Below are 14,446 nucleotides of genomic sequence, written 5' to 3' on the forward strand. Positions count from 1 at the left end.
GTTCCATATCCCTAGGTACTCTTGCCTAACAAAAATCTATTGATTTCTGTCTTGAAAAATTCCGTGAACACAGCATTCATAGCCTTTTGGGGAAGCAAATTCCAAATTTCATTATTTTGCATTTGAAGTGTTTTTACTTTCCTAGATGCTGTGGTATCGAGAGTTACCAGAACCTATTTAAACCAAAGCAATTTTGGCCAGTGATAAAATAATTTTTTATCCCTTTCTTGTTGTTTAATATTGCAGTTTATAATTAGTGTGTTTATATACCGTTTCTCGTGGTTTCCTATTTCGTGTGGCTGTATTTGCATTCCAATTGTTGTTGCATTATTAATGCACAATCTCTTTACTGTATAATGATTTTGTGTGAATTCTGTATCTGAGGTCCTTGTTAGTTAAATACTGCTTCCAGTTTTAATATTAAAATGGACTGAATTTATTCGGTTTAAAGATCTGTCAAATGAACTCAAACAACAATGCACGATATAAACTATATGTGGAATCATCCACATGAAAGCTACTTTTTATTTCTTGAAGCCATTAACCTCCTCGGTTGGAAACACACCAAAAAAAATGTTAACCCCTTATGGAGCAATCATAGAGATTTTTAAAATAGTTTTTAAGCACTTGACTTTAGTTAAAAGTTATAATTAAAATATTCTAGAAAATGATAATGTATTGAGATTATTTTAAGTTGATATTAAAATACCACTGTGACGCATCACAGTGAACAATGTAGTTGAATTAAAATCTCTCTCTACCAGCAGGTCCAGTGCAGCACAAAAGATTCACATTGGGAAATAAATAAATTGACCCTCCACAAATTCTCCAGCCGGTTGTGAGGGAAGAGAAATAACTCCCTCAAAGAAACTACAGATCTGGGGGGAAATTCTTCTGAACTTTGCAGAATAAAATCATAAGGTTATTTATAAAGAACAAGCTTTATGATTTTGTTTCATAAACAGAAAATGCTGGAAAAAACTCAGCAGATCTAACAGCATCTGTGGAGAGAAAAACAGAGGTAACGTTTCGAGTCTGTATGACTTCTTCAGAGTAATAAAACTTTTTTCTCTCCATGGATGCTGTTAGACCCGCTGAGTTTTTCCAATGTTTTCTGTTTTTGTTTCAGATTTCTAGCATCCTCAGTACTTTGCTTTTTTCTTATGATTTTGTTACATGGAAAAAATCTTCCCTCATTGTGTGATAGGACAATAAAAGTTTCTGTTCATCATTTTATGACAAAATAGGATTTTTTTCTATTTTAGTTTGGAGGATTTTAGATGGATTAGGTGAATCCAGTTTTAAAATGGGCTTTCAACCAGCTGTATCATTGGAGGAATCGCAGCAACACTGACCATTATATATAACCTAGCCAAACTTAGCTCAGTGAAATGAAAAAGAATATATCATTGCTAGAGCAAAGGTGCTAAATGATAGAATAAGGCTATCACAATGCAGTGGTGTTATTTGTAGCTTTCTTATTTGCATTTGGAAGAGAAAGATGAGTTAACATTTTGGATCAGACCCATCATTGGAATACAAGCCCTGCCCAAAAATGCTGCTTTACTCTTTTTGGATGTTAGGTGACTAACTGGCTGTGTATTTTCATCTTCTTTTCAGTTACTTTGCAAAGAATCAATCAAATGTAACTGTATGAAAAAATTATTTTCTTCCCAGCCCCTTCTGCAAAGTTGTAGCAAGTGCATTTAATTCTTGACTTTGTACTCCTAACAGTATGTTCTCCAGTGCCGGCCTTGGCTCTGTGGGAGCACACTCATTCACACCCTTGCCCAGAGACCTGATCACAAAACCCACGCTGGACATTTTAGTGCAGTAGTGAAGGAGTTCAGTGCTGCCACTGATGATGTCTATTGGATAAGACGTTAAATTGAGGGTCCACCTGCTGCTCAGGTGTACAGAAGATCCCATGGTGCTATTCAAAGAGGAGCGGAATTCTCTCCAGTACCCTGATACAACATTTATTCCTCAACCAACATCACAAAAACATATTAACTAGTCATTCAACTCATTGCTTATTATTGTACCTTGGTTATAAGTTGGCTGCATTGTTCCAGTGAAGCCCAACGCAAACTGGAGGAACAACACCTCATCTTCTGACTAGGCACTTTACAGCCTTCCGGACTGAATATTGAATTCAACAACTTTAGGTCTTGAGCTCCCTCCTCCTTCCCCACCCCCTTTCTGTTTCTTCCCCCTTCCTTTTGTTTTTTCCAATAAATTATATCGATTTTTCTTTTCCCACCTATTTCCATTATTTTTAAATATTTTTAAATCTTTTATGCTCCCCCCACCCCCACTAGAGCTATACCTTGAGTGCCCTACCATCCATTCTTAATAAGCACATTCGTTTAGATAATATCACCAATTTCAACACCTATGTGTTCTTTTGTTCTGTTGTCTGTGACATCCTTTGATGATCTGCTTCTATCACTGCTTGTTTGTCCCTACAACCACACCACCCCCCTCCACTTCTCTCCCCCCACCCAAAACCCATCCCCACACACACACACACACACACACACACACACCTCAAACCATCTTATATTTCACCCCTTCCTTGGATTCACCTAGTTCTGTTGAAGGGTCTTGAGGTCTCGAAACGTCAACTCTTTTCTTCTCTGCCGATGCTGCCAGACCTGCTGAGTTTTTCCAGGTAATTTTGTTTTTGTTTTATAAGTTGGCTGTTACATCTCCTTGCAAGTGACAACCCTCAACATATTTAACCAAATTGTGAAGCATTTGAGACATCCCAAAGTTGTAAAAGGTGTTATATGAATGCAGATTTGGTTAATGCTTTCTTTTTAAGGTGAATGATTTCCCAGTTTTGGGTACAGATGTCCTTAAACCAAACTGCCTGGTCCCCATGTACTGCCCATGTAACACATGTGATCCTGTCTTGTTCCGCTGCGTTATTGAGTGGTAATTTTTAAGATTGGGTGTCACTCAGAACAGATAATCTGAGTCCAGAAGCTCTGCCACATTACGTATCAGAAAGCTGTACTGCTGTAATTATTTGCTGATGAAATACCATTACGCTCACAGATAGGTAAAAAAAAATAAATTCCTTTCTATTTAACATGAACCAATTTTTTAAATGGAGATAGCTGTTTCATTGCAGTCAGGAGCGTGAGCACAATAATTTCAGTTGCCTTTCTAGTTGCTGTAAACATGTCAGTGGTAGTCATGTCCCACTTGTTTTTTTCTACACTCCTTTTCCCCAGTTCATTTGAGTAGTTTAGTATTTTATCCACCACAAACCTACATGGAAATGTTCAGCCAGAATCTAAAAGGTTCTTCCTGCGTTTAAAAAATCTTAACCTCTCGGTTCCTTTCCTGCCAACCTTTCCCTTTTTGTAAATGTTTACTTCCACATATAAAATAGCTCACTGCCTGTGTCGATTTGTCTTACTGTAATTACACCCTCCTGCAAGTGGAGGTGATGGTGGTAGCGCCACCACCGGCAGGAGGCTATAATTAACAGCATGATCATTTTACGTAGGTGTTGGTTCGTAAAAAAGTATAATGGAAATGTGTGAATAAGGGCAGGATGTGTAACTTCAAACTGAGGACTGAGCTACCGTAGCACACTCTCATCCTATTATTCCCCAGCCCCTCTTTTCCCACTTCAACTTGGTCATAATTCCCTATGTGCAATATTACAGGAGGTCCCAGGTATATTTTAATTCTAGTAACCATGGTGACTGCCTTCAGAGTAGGTTTTGCTACCACAGGCATTAGCCAGATACCAATCTTGCGCACTAAGTTGTTCTAAAAGTAGTCGGAAAAGCTTTCGTCCTTGCAATCTATAATTTATATCTTTTTTCTGTAACACACTTTTTGAAGTCTAAGGAGCCTTTCTTTTTTTGCAGTTTGAGTTTCCTGTTTTTTAAGATTTGCTTTGAAATTATTTAAAACCCTAGGTGCACACTTCCCTGAAACATCGTATTATTGAACAGTCAGTTCCTGGGGAGGTTACACTCGGGTGGATACTTAAATATCTTGGCGTTGAATTGTGAAGGTATAAAATACGTTTCCTTCACAATATTGGTTCAATTTATCAAACTAGCAATAAACTGCCAATTTTACAGGGATTTTATGAAAGCTCAAGCAATGGCGACTGACATAAGTCATGTGTATAGACTCGTGCCCTAGTTATTGCTGAGTTAGCTGAGCTCAGATGGAGAGGGCATGGAGAGACCTACAATTGACAGTGGTACAGCTGGGGTTTGGAGGAGGTGTGGGGGGTGCAGGGGGAATTGACCAGGGTTCAAGATCCAGCAATGCCAGCTGCTAGTGAATTCTGTGGAGATATGATAACTTCCCAGAAACTATGCCTTCTGCAGAACTCAGCCCAGCTAAGGTGTAATTTTTGCCCCAGAAGATGTCTTTTGCTAGTGGAGTTTTAAAACCAGTAGTGCAAGCCTGTAGAATGCTGAAGAATAATTTGTTTCTTATAATTACTAAACTTTTGTAACTACTTCACAGGATATTTGGCTTCAGTTACAGGAGAGGGATCCCTGAGAGCTCGTTGGCTTTGTTTAAAACTACATAATTTAGTGAGCAAATTTGCTTACAGTTTTCTTTGAATGGATATGCTTTATTGTTGCTGGTTGGAAGAATCATTATTGGAAAATCATTAATGAGTGCACTGCTTTCCTTGCAGACCATTGTGGCCATTAACAAGGATCCTGAGGCTCCCATCTTCCAGGTAGCGGACTATGGTTTGGTGGCAGATCTCTTCAAAGTGAGTCTTGCTTGTTTTGAATATATGAAAGATATTAGCCAACCTGATCAAGTGGCAGGGGAATATTGGGAGTGAAATCCTCTTTGCACAGAAAAATAGGACAATTCTTCTGTTTGCTGAGTAATTAATGGCTTGCTAACAAAATTGTAGGCATGGCTAAAAAGTGTTTCATTGGTGTAAATGCCATATTCCTTGTTCAATTCAGTATTTCCCTTTGTGATTTTTAAATTTAGTCTTTGCTGAGCAGGAGCAACAATTTTTAGGCGTGAAAGTACAATACTGCAAGGAATAAGAGACAACAACTTGCATTTACATAGCACCTTTAACATAGTAAAATGTCCCAAGGCACTTCACAGGAGCATTGTAAAGCAACATTTGATACCAACCCACATAGAGATATTAGGGAAAAAGCTTGGTCAAAGAGGTAGGTATTAAGGAGTGGCTTAATGAGGGAGAGAGGCTGAGTGGTTTAGGGAGGGAATTCTAGAGCTTAGGGCTTGGACAGCTGAAGTCATGACTACTGATGGTGGAACAATTAAAATTGGTGATGCTCAAGAGGATGGAATTCCAGCCTCCAGGGATTGTAGGTCTGGGGATGGGGTGGGGGGGGTGGAGGATTTAAAATAAAAATAGGAATTTAAAATTGAGGCTTTGCTTTACTGTGAGTCAGTGTAGGTCACCAAGTAGTGGGGAGATGGATGAATGAGATTTGGTGTAAGCTCAAAGGCAGCAGAGTTTTGGATGATCTCAAGTTTACAAAGGGTAATTAAATAATTAGAAAGTGGAAAAGGCTTGCATTGTGCCTAAATGCGTATTTATGTTGTAATATGTGCATTAATCTATTTAAGGTGTATTTAGAAGGTTTAACCTTCCAGTATATTATTTAGCCGTAATGTATATTGTCACATTGTACAATGCCTTGGAATTCTTGCTCTTAATTAATGATGAAAATAATAATTTGGTCTAATTTGCCTTTAGTGAATTAAATTTATGCAGTGACATTGTTGTATGTGATTAAAAATTTGTTAATATTTTGCTCAATTGAATTTAAATGTAAGCTGTCTTAATACTAAATAAATTAGGAAACGACAGGTTTAGAAAAAATGCTACCAGTCAGGCAAACTGAGCACAGTGGAAGGTTAGTAATTTTTTATCATCCGCTCTCCTAGCGGCTCAGTTTGTTAAGGCAACAACACAGACCAGGAAAGTCCAGTTTAATTTTCAGTTTGCTTTGAACTTACTATTGTCAGCAAGAATGGCAGAATTGGTGCCTCAGCATTTTGAGGTAAAAGAGGGGGTGATTGGCAGGGTCTTGCTCTGAATTGTTATCAGACAGGTGCTATTGGGAGTGCCAGAGGATAGGATTTGGCATCAAGTCCCATTCACCTATCACCCCTGTACTTGCTTATTTACTACTTGCTGATCACTTTACAAGCCCAGTCTTTTGGGGAAGCCTTAGAACCGACTTTTGTGAAGCTATAGATTCATTATTCATGCTTTTGATATCTCCAGATTTGACAATCCCAATGCTGTTCAGGTTAGTCTCCTACTGCCACTTTCAATAATCTTCAGTTTATCCAAAACTTCTGCCATAGCCCAGTTAACACCAAGTCCCCTTCACTCATCATCCCTTTGCTTGCTGACTTACATTGGCTCCCAGTATGGAAACACCAACAAATTTAAAATTCTGATCTTTGTTTTAAAATCCTTCCATGGTTTCACCTCCCCTTCTATCTCTGTAACTGCCTGTGATTCTCTGCGTTCTGCCAATTCTAACCTCTTGTGATCCCATATTTTAATTGCTCCACCATTGGGCACCTGAGCCCCTAGCTTTGGAACTCTCTCCCTAAACCTCTAGCCTCTCTTCTTTTAAAATGTTCTTCAAAACCAACATCTTGGTCACCTGTCTTAATACATAGCTCAGTGTCCAATTTTGTTTGATAACACCCCTGTAAATTGCCTTGGAGTGTTTCATGATGTTAAAGGTGCTGTATAATTGCATGTGATTGTGCTTTCCTATTTCCACCAAATGCACATTATTTTTAGCAAGAATCAGTAGATAACTATCAGCTGTGGAAAGCTGTGAAAACCACAGGCCCTTTCATTGTTGGATAGCAAGAATCCACCTAATTTCTTTCCTCCTCCTCCTCCTCCCTGACTTGGGGACTCTGCAGCACCTCTATCGCTGCGCAATTGAGATGAGCTCTGAAGAGCCCAGACACCAAACCTGGAAACCTAGCTTGGCCTTTTGAGCCACTGAGGTGTACAGTTGCCCTTGGAATAGTTGCTCTTGTTATGTACAGGGCTCTGCGTATGCGCGTGAGGTGCCACAGGGCAGCAGCATCCCCAAAAGGCAAGTTGGAAGAATCCATGCCAAGTGTAATAGTTTTCTCAAACTAATGCCTGCTGGCTGGGCAGTAAACATGCGGCTTTTAATAAACCAGTGACAAAGTGATGGGAGGTAGATACAACATGTAGACAATTTCCCTAATAAATTTTGTACAGCGGCATTATATCCAGCTAATGGAAGTGCAGATCTCCTGAATAATTGAGAGACTGTATTCATCATTGGCAAATTCAGCTGCGATCCTTTAGCGCTGTGACAACCACAGGCCCTTTCATCAGAAGCTGTAACTGATACTTACCACAAATGACTGGGTTTAGTTTTCAAGCTGGTTTTGCTTTACCTTCAAACAAACATTTACATGCCTAGCTGAGTCTCCTTTTTTTTGGCCAAATACTTGTGATGAGCAATCAACTGTAGTTAACATTGATAAATGGTGGTGAGAGCTGGAAGGGGCTTTGTTTACTGCAATTGAAATGGCTTGAGGTTTCTTTTTATTTCTTATCTTTGCTCATTAATTATTTACCAGCCTCCCAAAACATGAATGGCTGCAGGAGTGTTTTAGCGAATTCCCTCTTATAAACAATGGGTAACCATAGCCATGTGAGATCAGATCTTAGCGATGTCTTATCTCTGATCAGTCCATTGCCTGCCTTCTGCTTCTGAGAACCAGTTTAACATTAAACTGCAGGATTTGGAGACAATGAATGGTATTTATACTCTATATGTGTACTTGTGCATTGAAGGTTTTTTTGTTATTATTCCACACCCTCTTTCTCCCCACCCTGTCCTGTGACTGTGTGTTAGCAAGCTATTTGACCAGGAAAGCAATACATCCAAACCTTATCCTGTTCTCATGCATGCACTTTCCATTGGAGTTCATGGCTGGTGATCAGGAGTGTGAACCTTGATTTATTTTCATTTCCCTAAGCCCTAAGGAGCAAATAGTGGCTCCACTGTTACCCTGACTTTCAACATTGCTGGGTCAAAATCCTATGTAACAACACTGTGGGAGCACCTTCGCCAAACAGGCTGTAGTGGTTCAAGACTGCTCTCCACTATCTTCTGAAGGGACAGCCAGGGATGGACAATAAATGCTGACCTTGCCAGTGATGCCCACATACAGAGAATTAATTTAAAGAAACTGGTTCCTTTGCCAGTCCTTTATAGTCAAACCAGCTCTTTCGATTAAATAACTATCTTTAGTGATCAATTTTAGAGTTTTCCAGAGTAAACAAACCCAGCAGGTTCCCATTAACGTTAAACGGGACCCTGAATTGAGGCATTTGCTTCTGTTGTGATTGCAACACAGAACTGATCAGTGAGCAATTATTGAATCAATTAGATCTCGTATAAGTGGAAGACACATTCAGCTTGAGCCCTCCTTTTTAAAGGGGAGGGTGCCAAACATATATGGGGCAATCAATGCTTTCACTCATGAATGTCCTTTCTATTACAGCTCATAAAATAAATCAATTTTACGTTCAGGTTGATGGTTGTTAGTGCTGTGGAATGGATAATTTTCTTATTATGCACTCCCAGGTCAGGCTATGTGCAAACTGGCTTCCATGTTTTCTACATTACAACAGTGACTACATTTCAAAAGCACTTTATTGGCTTTGCATATAAATGCATGCCTTTCTTTACAATTTAAATGCAAGTTATTGTTGAATGCACAAGCACTGTTGGTTCATCCTTTTGTTAATTTTACATTTGTTTTAAAAGAAAGCTTCAAAAGTGCATTAAATGAGTTCCAGTGGAATATATCTAATAAACGATGGGTCCAGTCCTGATTATGTTTGTTTTCCTCTGCAGGCAGTCCCAGAGATGACGGCTCTTTTGGAGAAATAATGCTGAGGCCCTGCACACATGGTCAATAATCTGGCACTGATTTGTTAATTGGACCTGTACAGTTTGAATATTATGTACAGATAATGCATACATCAATGCTGAACATTGTTTTTGATGCACCCAGTGTTTGTCTCTAAATTACTGATACAGCTAATTGATTACACTAGAAGAATTTTACTATTACCTGTATATGTACTAAGTCCAGCTAAGGGAAGGAGGTACATGACCACATTGCCTAGCCCCAATCCTACTCCACGACTGACAGTTTGAGTATATGTAAGCTACCTCTAAAATCTCTGTTCCTTCAGGGTCTCACTTGTCACCTTCCTAGGTACCTCATGGAGGAACTGATAGGCATGAGCCTTTAAGCTTTCAATTTGTTTCAGGTTGTTTCTAAGAGTTTTCAGAAGAGTCTTAATCTGCAGGACTGTAGTGATCCACCTTGCAGTGGGATTACTAAGCAATGTTACCTCTAACAACACTGCAGCTGTGATGTGTGCTCCCATTTCCTGCTCAGATAACTCTAGGGAAGCCTCTGATCATGAAGATCATGTTAATTATTTCACTGCCCTTGGCTACTAGAACAATCCCTCCCCATTACAATTTAAAAAGTCCTAAAAAAAACTTTTTAAAGGATATTTTTAATTTAAATTGATTTGGATTAAGACTCTTATGCATTGCAATGTGAGGTAGACACAGATAGACCTCCATAAATGGTTACAGAAAATGGTTATTATTTGCCATAGTGGAGAAAGGTGTGATTGCAGATATGTATGTAGGAGGCTTGGGTCAAGAAATGTCTGTAAGGGAAAGTAGATAGGGTGGTGTTCTGGAAGAGAATACAATATCGAGAAAGGATTGTTAGATTGGTAACCAATTTATATGCAAAATTTTTATTCAGTTGCAATATATACAATGTCAAATTTTGTGGTAATTAACTGGAGACTATTTTGTAATAAACTGCGTGACCATCCTCTTGTATCCATGTTCTCTCACATCAGGGATACTGATATTACTGATAAAATCATGATACAAAATTGCAAGCATCATTTAAGTAGAAAAAATGCAGAGAGGAATTTGACTTGACGAGTGCTTGGGGTCCAAATGCTGGTGGTAAGCCAATTGCCCTTGAGAATTCTGCCCACTCCCCGTCAACCAAAGACATCTCTGCAAGAGAACTGAACTGTTGTCAAAAGTGATCAAATTTATTTGAACAGTGAGTCCTGTTTTGAGGGAATGCTAACTTCGAATGCCTCCTATTTTCTCCCTGTAAATTAAAAAACTTTTACACCAGTCACCTCAGAATGACTTCTGTGATTGCCAGAGTGCCAGTAGACTGTCTGATCTTAGGATGTTTACAAGGGCAGCCTAGGAGACATGCTGTAAGTTTTCCTATGGAGAAAAATACTTCACCTGTGTACAAGTCGAGAGGTTACTTGTAGCACACTCACCCCTCAAGCCATAGAGTCATAGTCATAGAGGTCTACAGCACAGAAAAAGGCCCTTTGGCCCATCAAGTCTGCACCCGTCAAACAAATACCGAACTATTCTAATCCCATTTTCCAGCACTAGGCCCTTAGCCCTGTATGCCATGGCATTGCAAGTGCACATCCAAATACTTCTTAAATGTTATGAGGGTTTCTGCCTCTACCACCCCCTCAGGCAGAGAGTTCCAGATTCCCACCACCCTCTGGGTGAAAAAATTCTCCCTCACATCCCCTCTAAACCCCCTGCCCCTTACCTTAAACCCTGGTTATTGATCCCTCCACCAAGGGGAAAAGTTCCTTCCTGTCTACCCTATCTATGCCCCTCATAATTTAATACAGTGCCATTAAGTTGAGGTGATTCCGGTAGAGAAGTCAGGAAGTCACTATCTCAAGCTCTACTCCCAGAACTTGAACAAATGACCTGGGCTGACACTGCAATGGAATACTGAGAGGTGTTGGAGATGCCCTCTTTTGGATTCAAGCTGAGGCTCCATTTTCCCAATCGGATGGATGTAATAGATCCCATGGCACTTTTCAAAGAGCAGGGGAGTTTTCCAGGTGTCTTGGATAACTTTTATCCTTCAACCAGCACCACTAATAAACTGATTATATGGATAAAAGCAAAATACTGCGGATGCTGAAAATCTGAAATAAAAACAAAATGCTGGGAAAACTCAGCAGGTCTAACCGCATCTGTGGAGAGAGAAACAGACTTAATGTTTCAAGTCCGTATGACATTTATCACATCGCTGTTTGCAGGGTCTAACTGTGTGTAAGTTGACTCCCATGTTTCTCTACATTTATAGCTGTGACTGCCCTTTAAAGGTATTCCATTGCTTAGGATCATCTGAGATTGTGAAAGTTTAACATCCATTTTGCTCTTTCTATAATTTCATTGTAAGAATTCAATAAGTCATGGAAAAGCAATAAGCCATTTGGCCCTGCAAGAGTTTTTTCTGCATTTTATGTATGACAGTTAACCGTGTCGAATTCTCTGCCACCTATCTAATCTGAAAGACCTGTTTTAATGCTCTTCTTTACTAGTAAAGGATGAATTTGACTGAGGTGAATGTGAGATTGTCTGCCCTTCAAACTGTAGCCGATGGATTTTCCCTTAGAACCTCAGTTCGGTCAGCACCTGATTCCTAACTATTTTCAATTTGCCTGGATTCTGCAAAATTGTCAATGGAGATAAAATCACTTTGTCAGGTGATGGGGGCTCAAAATCTTGGTGGACATCCTTACTTTGCAAAGGAAAACTTGTTTAAATCTTTGCAATGGGAATAACCTATCCAATGGTGATGGGAGCTCATGGAGAAGGAAATGAAGGTAGTAGAACTTTACAAAGTGTCACTGGTTGTGTCAATACATTACAACAGCGACTACACTTCGAAAGTACTCCATTGGCTGTTAAATATTTTAGGATGGCCTGAGATCATGAAAGATGCAAAGTTCACGTAAGTCTTTTTTTCTTTAAATATACACGACGGAAACGTATTAAAAAACGCTCCCCCAATAAGCCTAGCAAATTCTAGAGATTGTGCATGCAGGCTTTCTTGTATTTTCTTCAATTACCCTCAGCTACTGTGCACAGACAGCTTTCATCTTCTGTTTCCCATTACCTTTCCCTTAGCACTGAAGCCATTAAACCTCATGAACACACTGATTATCCCTGTGCACACCCATAGCTTATAAAGATAACTTCCTCTGGTTCCTAAGCAGATACTTATAATTTCTCTTTATAGAAAGTAACGCTCTTCAACATTTTTTCCTTGGAGTCCATCCCATACATAAGTTACTCTGGGAGTGGGAGAAACTTGAGAGAGATGAAAATATTGGAGAGAAGGAAGTAAACCCTAAATAATAGTTTGGAGCACCAAAGTACAGGAGGGTCAAGATTCAGGATTGGGAAGAGCAAATTTAGGATTGAGATTTGGCAGTATTAAAAAAACACCCAGGCTGATTGACAGCTGAACAGAGTTGCCAGGATTAGGTATTGAGACTAGCACAATAAACAGTGATGTTACAATGGGGACTGAACTCGAAAGAGTTACAATGGGGACTGATGTGGACAGAGAAAAGTCAAAAGACCCTACTTTGTCCAAACTGGTTTTAGGAGTTGTATTTGAAGATTGTTCAATTTGAACAGCTGCAGTGATCTGTGTTTGATTCCAATAGTAATTCCCAATTACTGTCAATAATGCAGGATAATGTACTGATAAAAATCTCAGTGAAATATGATGTCTCTCTTCACATTCATGATTATGTTTGGCTTGCTGAAAAATATTTTGACAGTCTTAAGTTTAACAGAAGCAGGGCAAACTCCAGCAGATGTCAAGTACCAACATGTGAAGTCGGGTGTGCATAGCTACACATCAGAACTTGCAAAGTATGAGGGAGTTTCATTTCTTCATCTGAAAATGCTGTGTTTTCCCATGATTTACAATTCCTGGTTAATATTACATCAGTTTGTAGTCAGGTCACCTGAGATACGCTTTCAAAAAATTTAGCTGTCTACAACCAATTGGCCAGTTGCCAAAAGAGTCAGGGAAGACAGGGCATAGATTAAAGCGAAAAATCTTATATACAAAGATACATGTTGTGAAGAGCACTGAAAAGCATTGTAGAATCTTTCAGTACAGAAGGAGCCCATTTGGCCCATTATGTTTGTGCTGGCTCTTTGAAGGAACTGTCCAATTAGTCCCACTTCTTTTTCTCTTAGACCCTTAAGCATCCATTTTTCCCTTTTCTAGTATCTATACAATTCCCTTTTGAATGTTATCATTAAATCTGCTTCCACCATTCTTCTGTCAGTGTTTTTACATAGGATATACAGCACAGAAATAGGCCATTTGGCACAAGTAGCCCATGCCAGTGTTTATGCTCCACTTGAGCCTCCTCCCATCTTTCCTCATCTAAATCTACAATTTCCAGATCACAACAACACTATATATATATAAAAAAATTCCTCAGTCCCTTTTTTTAGCCGGAATTTGACAGAAACAAAACATTGGGAAGATAATCACTACCAGCTCAAGGTGATGTTCAATGCTGCCAGCTTGATTGTTTAATACCTATCACCCCATTTATAAACCTCTGACAATGCCAATCTGCTACCCTACCTTCTTGGCAATCCTATGACTAGCCTGAACAGTATGAGGGAATAGGAATAAGCTTCCTCTGATAGCTCAGCTGGTTAAGTTAGAGATCTACTGAGCCATTTGGACAAAAGAAAGTGCCATATTTAATTTCTCCATCTGGGCTGAATCAATTATTCTCATTTAGGGCAGTAGTTGGTTTGTAACAATTGACCTCTTGTCCCTGGGCTAGAGAAGGAAAACCCAGCCAGGGTTCCCTGTCCTTAGCTATACAGTCCTCTAATTCCTGCCAAGAAGCAGGTCTATGATGGTCAGATGGTGACCTGGATAGGTCTAACAAGGCCTCTTGCTGAGCTGATACACCTTCACCAGAAGAGAAGTTGAGGAAAGGAGATCACTTTTAAATAGAAACCTTGAACTTCAGTAAGTTGATGTAAAGCTGACAATGATCAATGCCATTGTTGAGGCCTAATGTAGCAGAATGGTACTGAAAGAGTTAATCAAAAGCCTCAATTGACTACCATTGCTTTTCCATAATTCCTTTCAATTTCGAAAGGTTTGAAGGAATTATATTTTGCTGCGAACCTTCACTGTAAAGAATGTTAAAACAAGAAAAGGTTTCAATTACAAATTACATTCTTCTGAATGAAAGTTATGCTCATGACATCAGTGAGCACTGAGTAAAAGTGTTTGGGGGAAAAAGCTTCAAATGTTTTAAAAATAGATCTTCAATTCACTTTGTTTGCCCTAATTAGTAACTCAATTAAGAGGCAAAACTAATTTCGATAGACCTGAAGTTGTGGAATTCCTTGAAATGGAAAGTTTGTATTAATGGGAACAGAGATAAATGAGTTAGTGCTGACAGTACTTCAAGCTGTGAGGTCCAAGCTTAGCAAGAACG

The 14,446-nt window shown here is 39.2% G+C and overlaps 1 protein-coding gene across 1 annotated transcript in view; it reads left to right on the plus strand.

Annotated features, from left to right (window-relative positions):
• The window catches only part of etfa (electron transfer flavoprotein subunit alpha), a 46,696-nt gene extending 36,763 nt beyond the window's left edge, over nt 1-9,933 (plus strand). Inside the window, exons 11-12 of the mRNA XM_041178510.1 lie at nt 4,685-4,765; nt 8,925-9,933. Of these exons, the coding sequence (XP_041034444.1) occupies nt 4,685-4,765; nt 8,925-8,960 (117 nt within the window). The 3' untranslated portion in view covers nt 8,961-9,933. The remainder of the gene's footprint in view (nt 1-4,684; nt 4,766-8,924) is intronic.
• Nucleotides 9,934-14,446: the final 4,513 nt, after the last annotated feature.

This window comes from Carcharodon carcharias, chromosome 32 (genome assembly GCF_017639515.1).
Source record: "Carcharodon carcharias isolate sCarCar2 chromosome 32, sCarCar2.pri, whole genome shotgun sequence".
NCBI lineage: Eukaryota > Metazoa > Chordata > Chondrichthyes > Lamniformes > Lamnidae > Carcharodon > Carcharodon carcharias.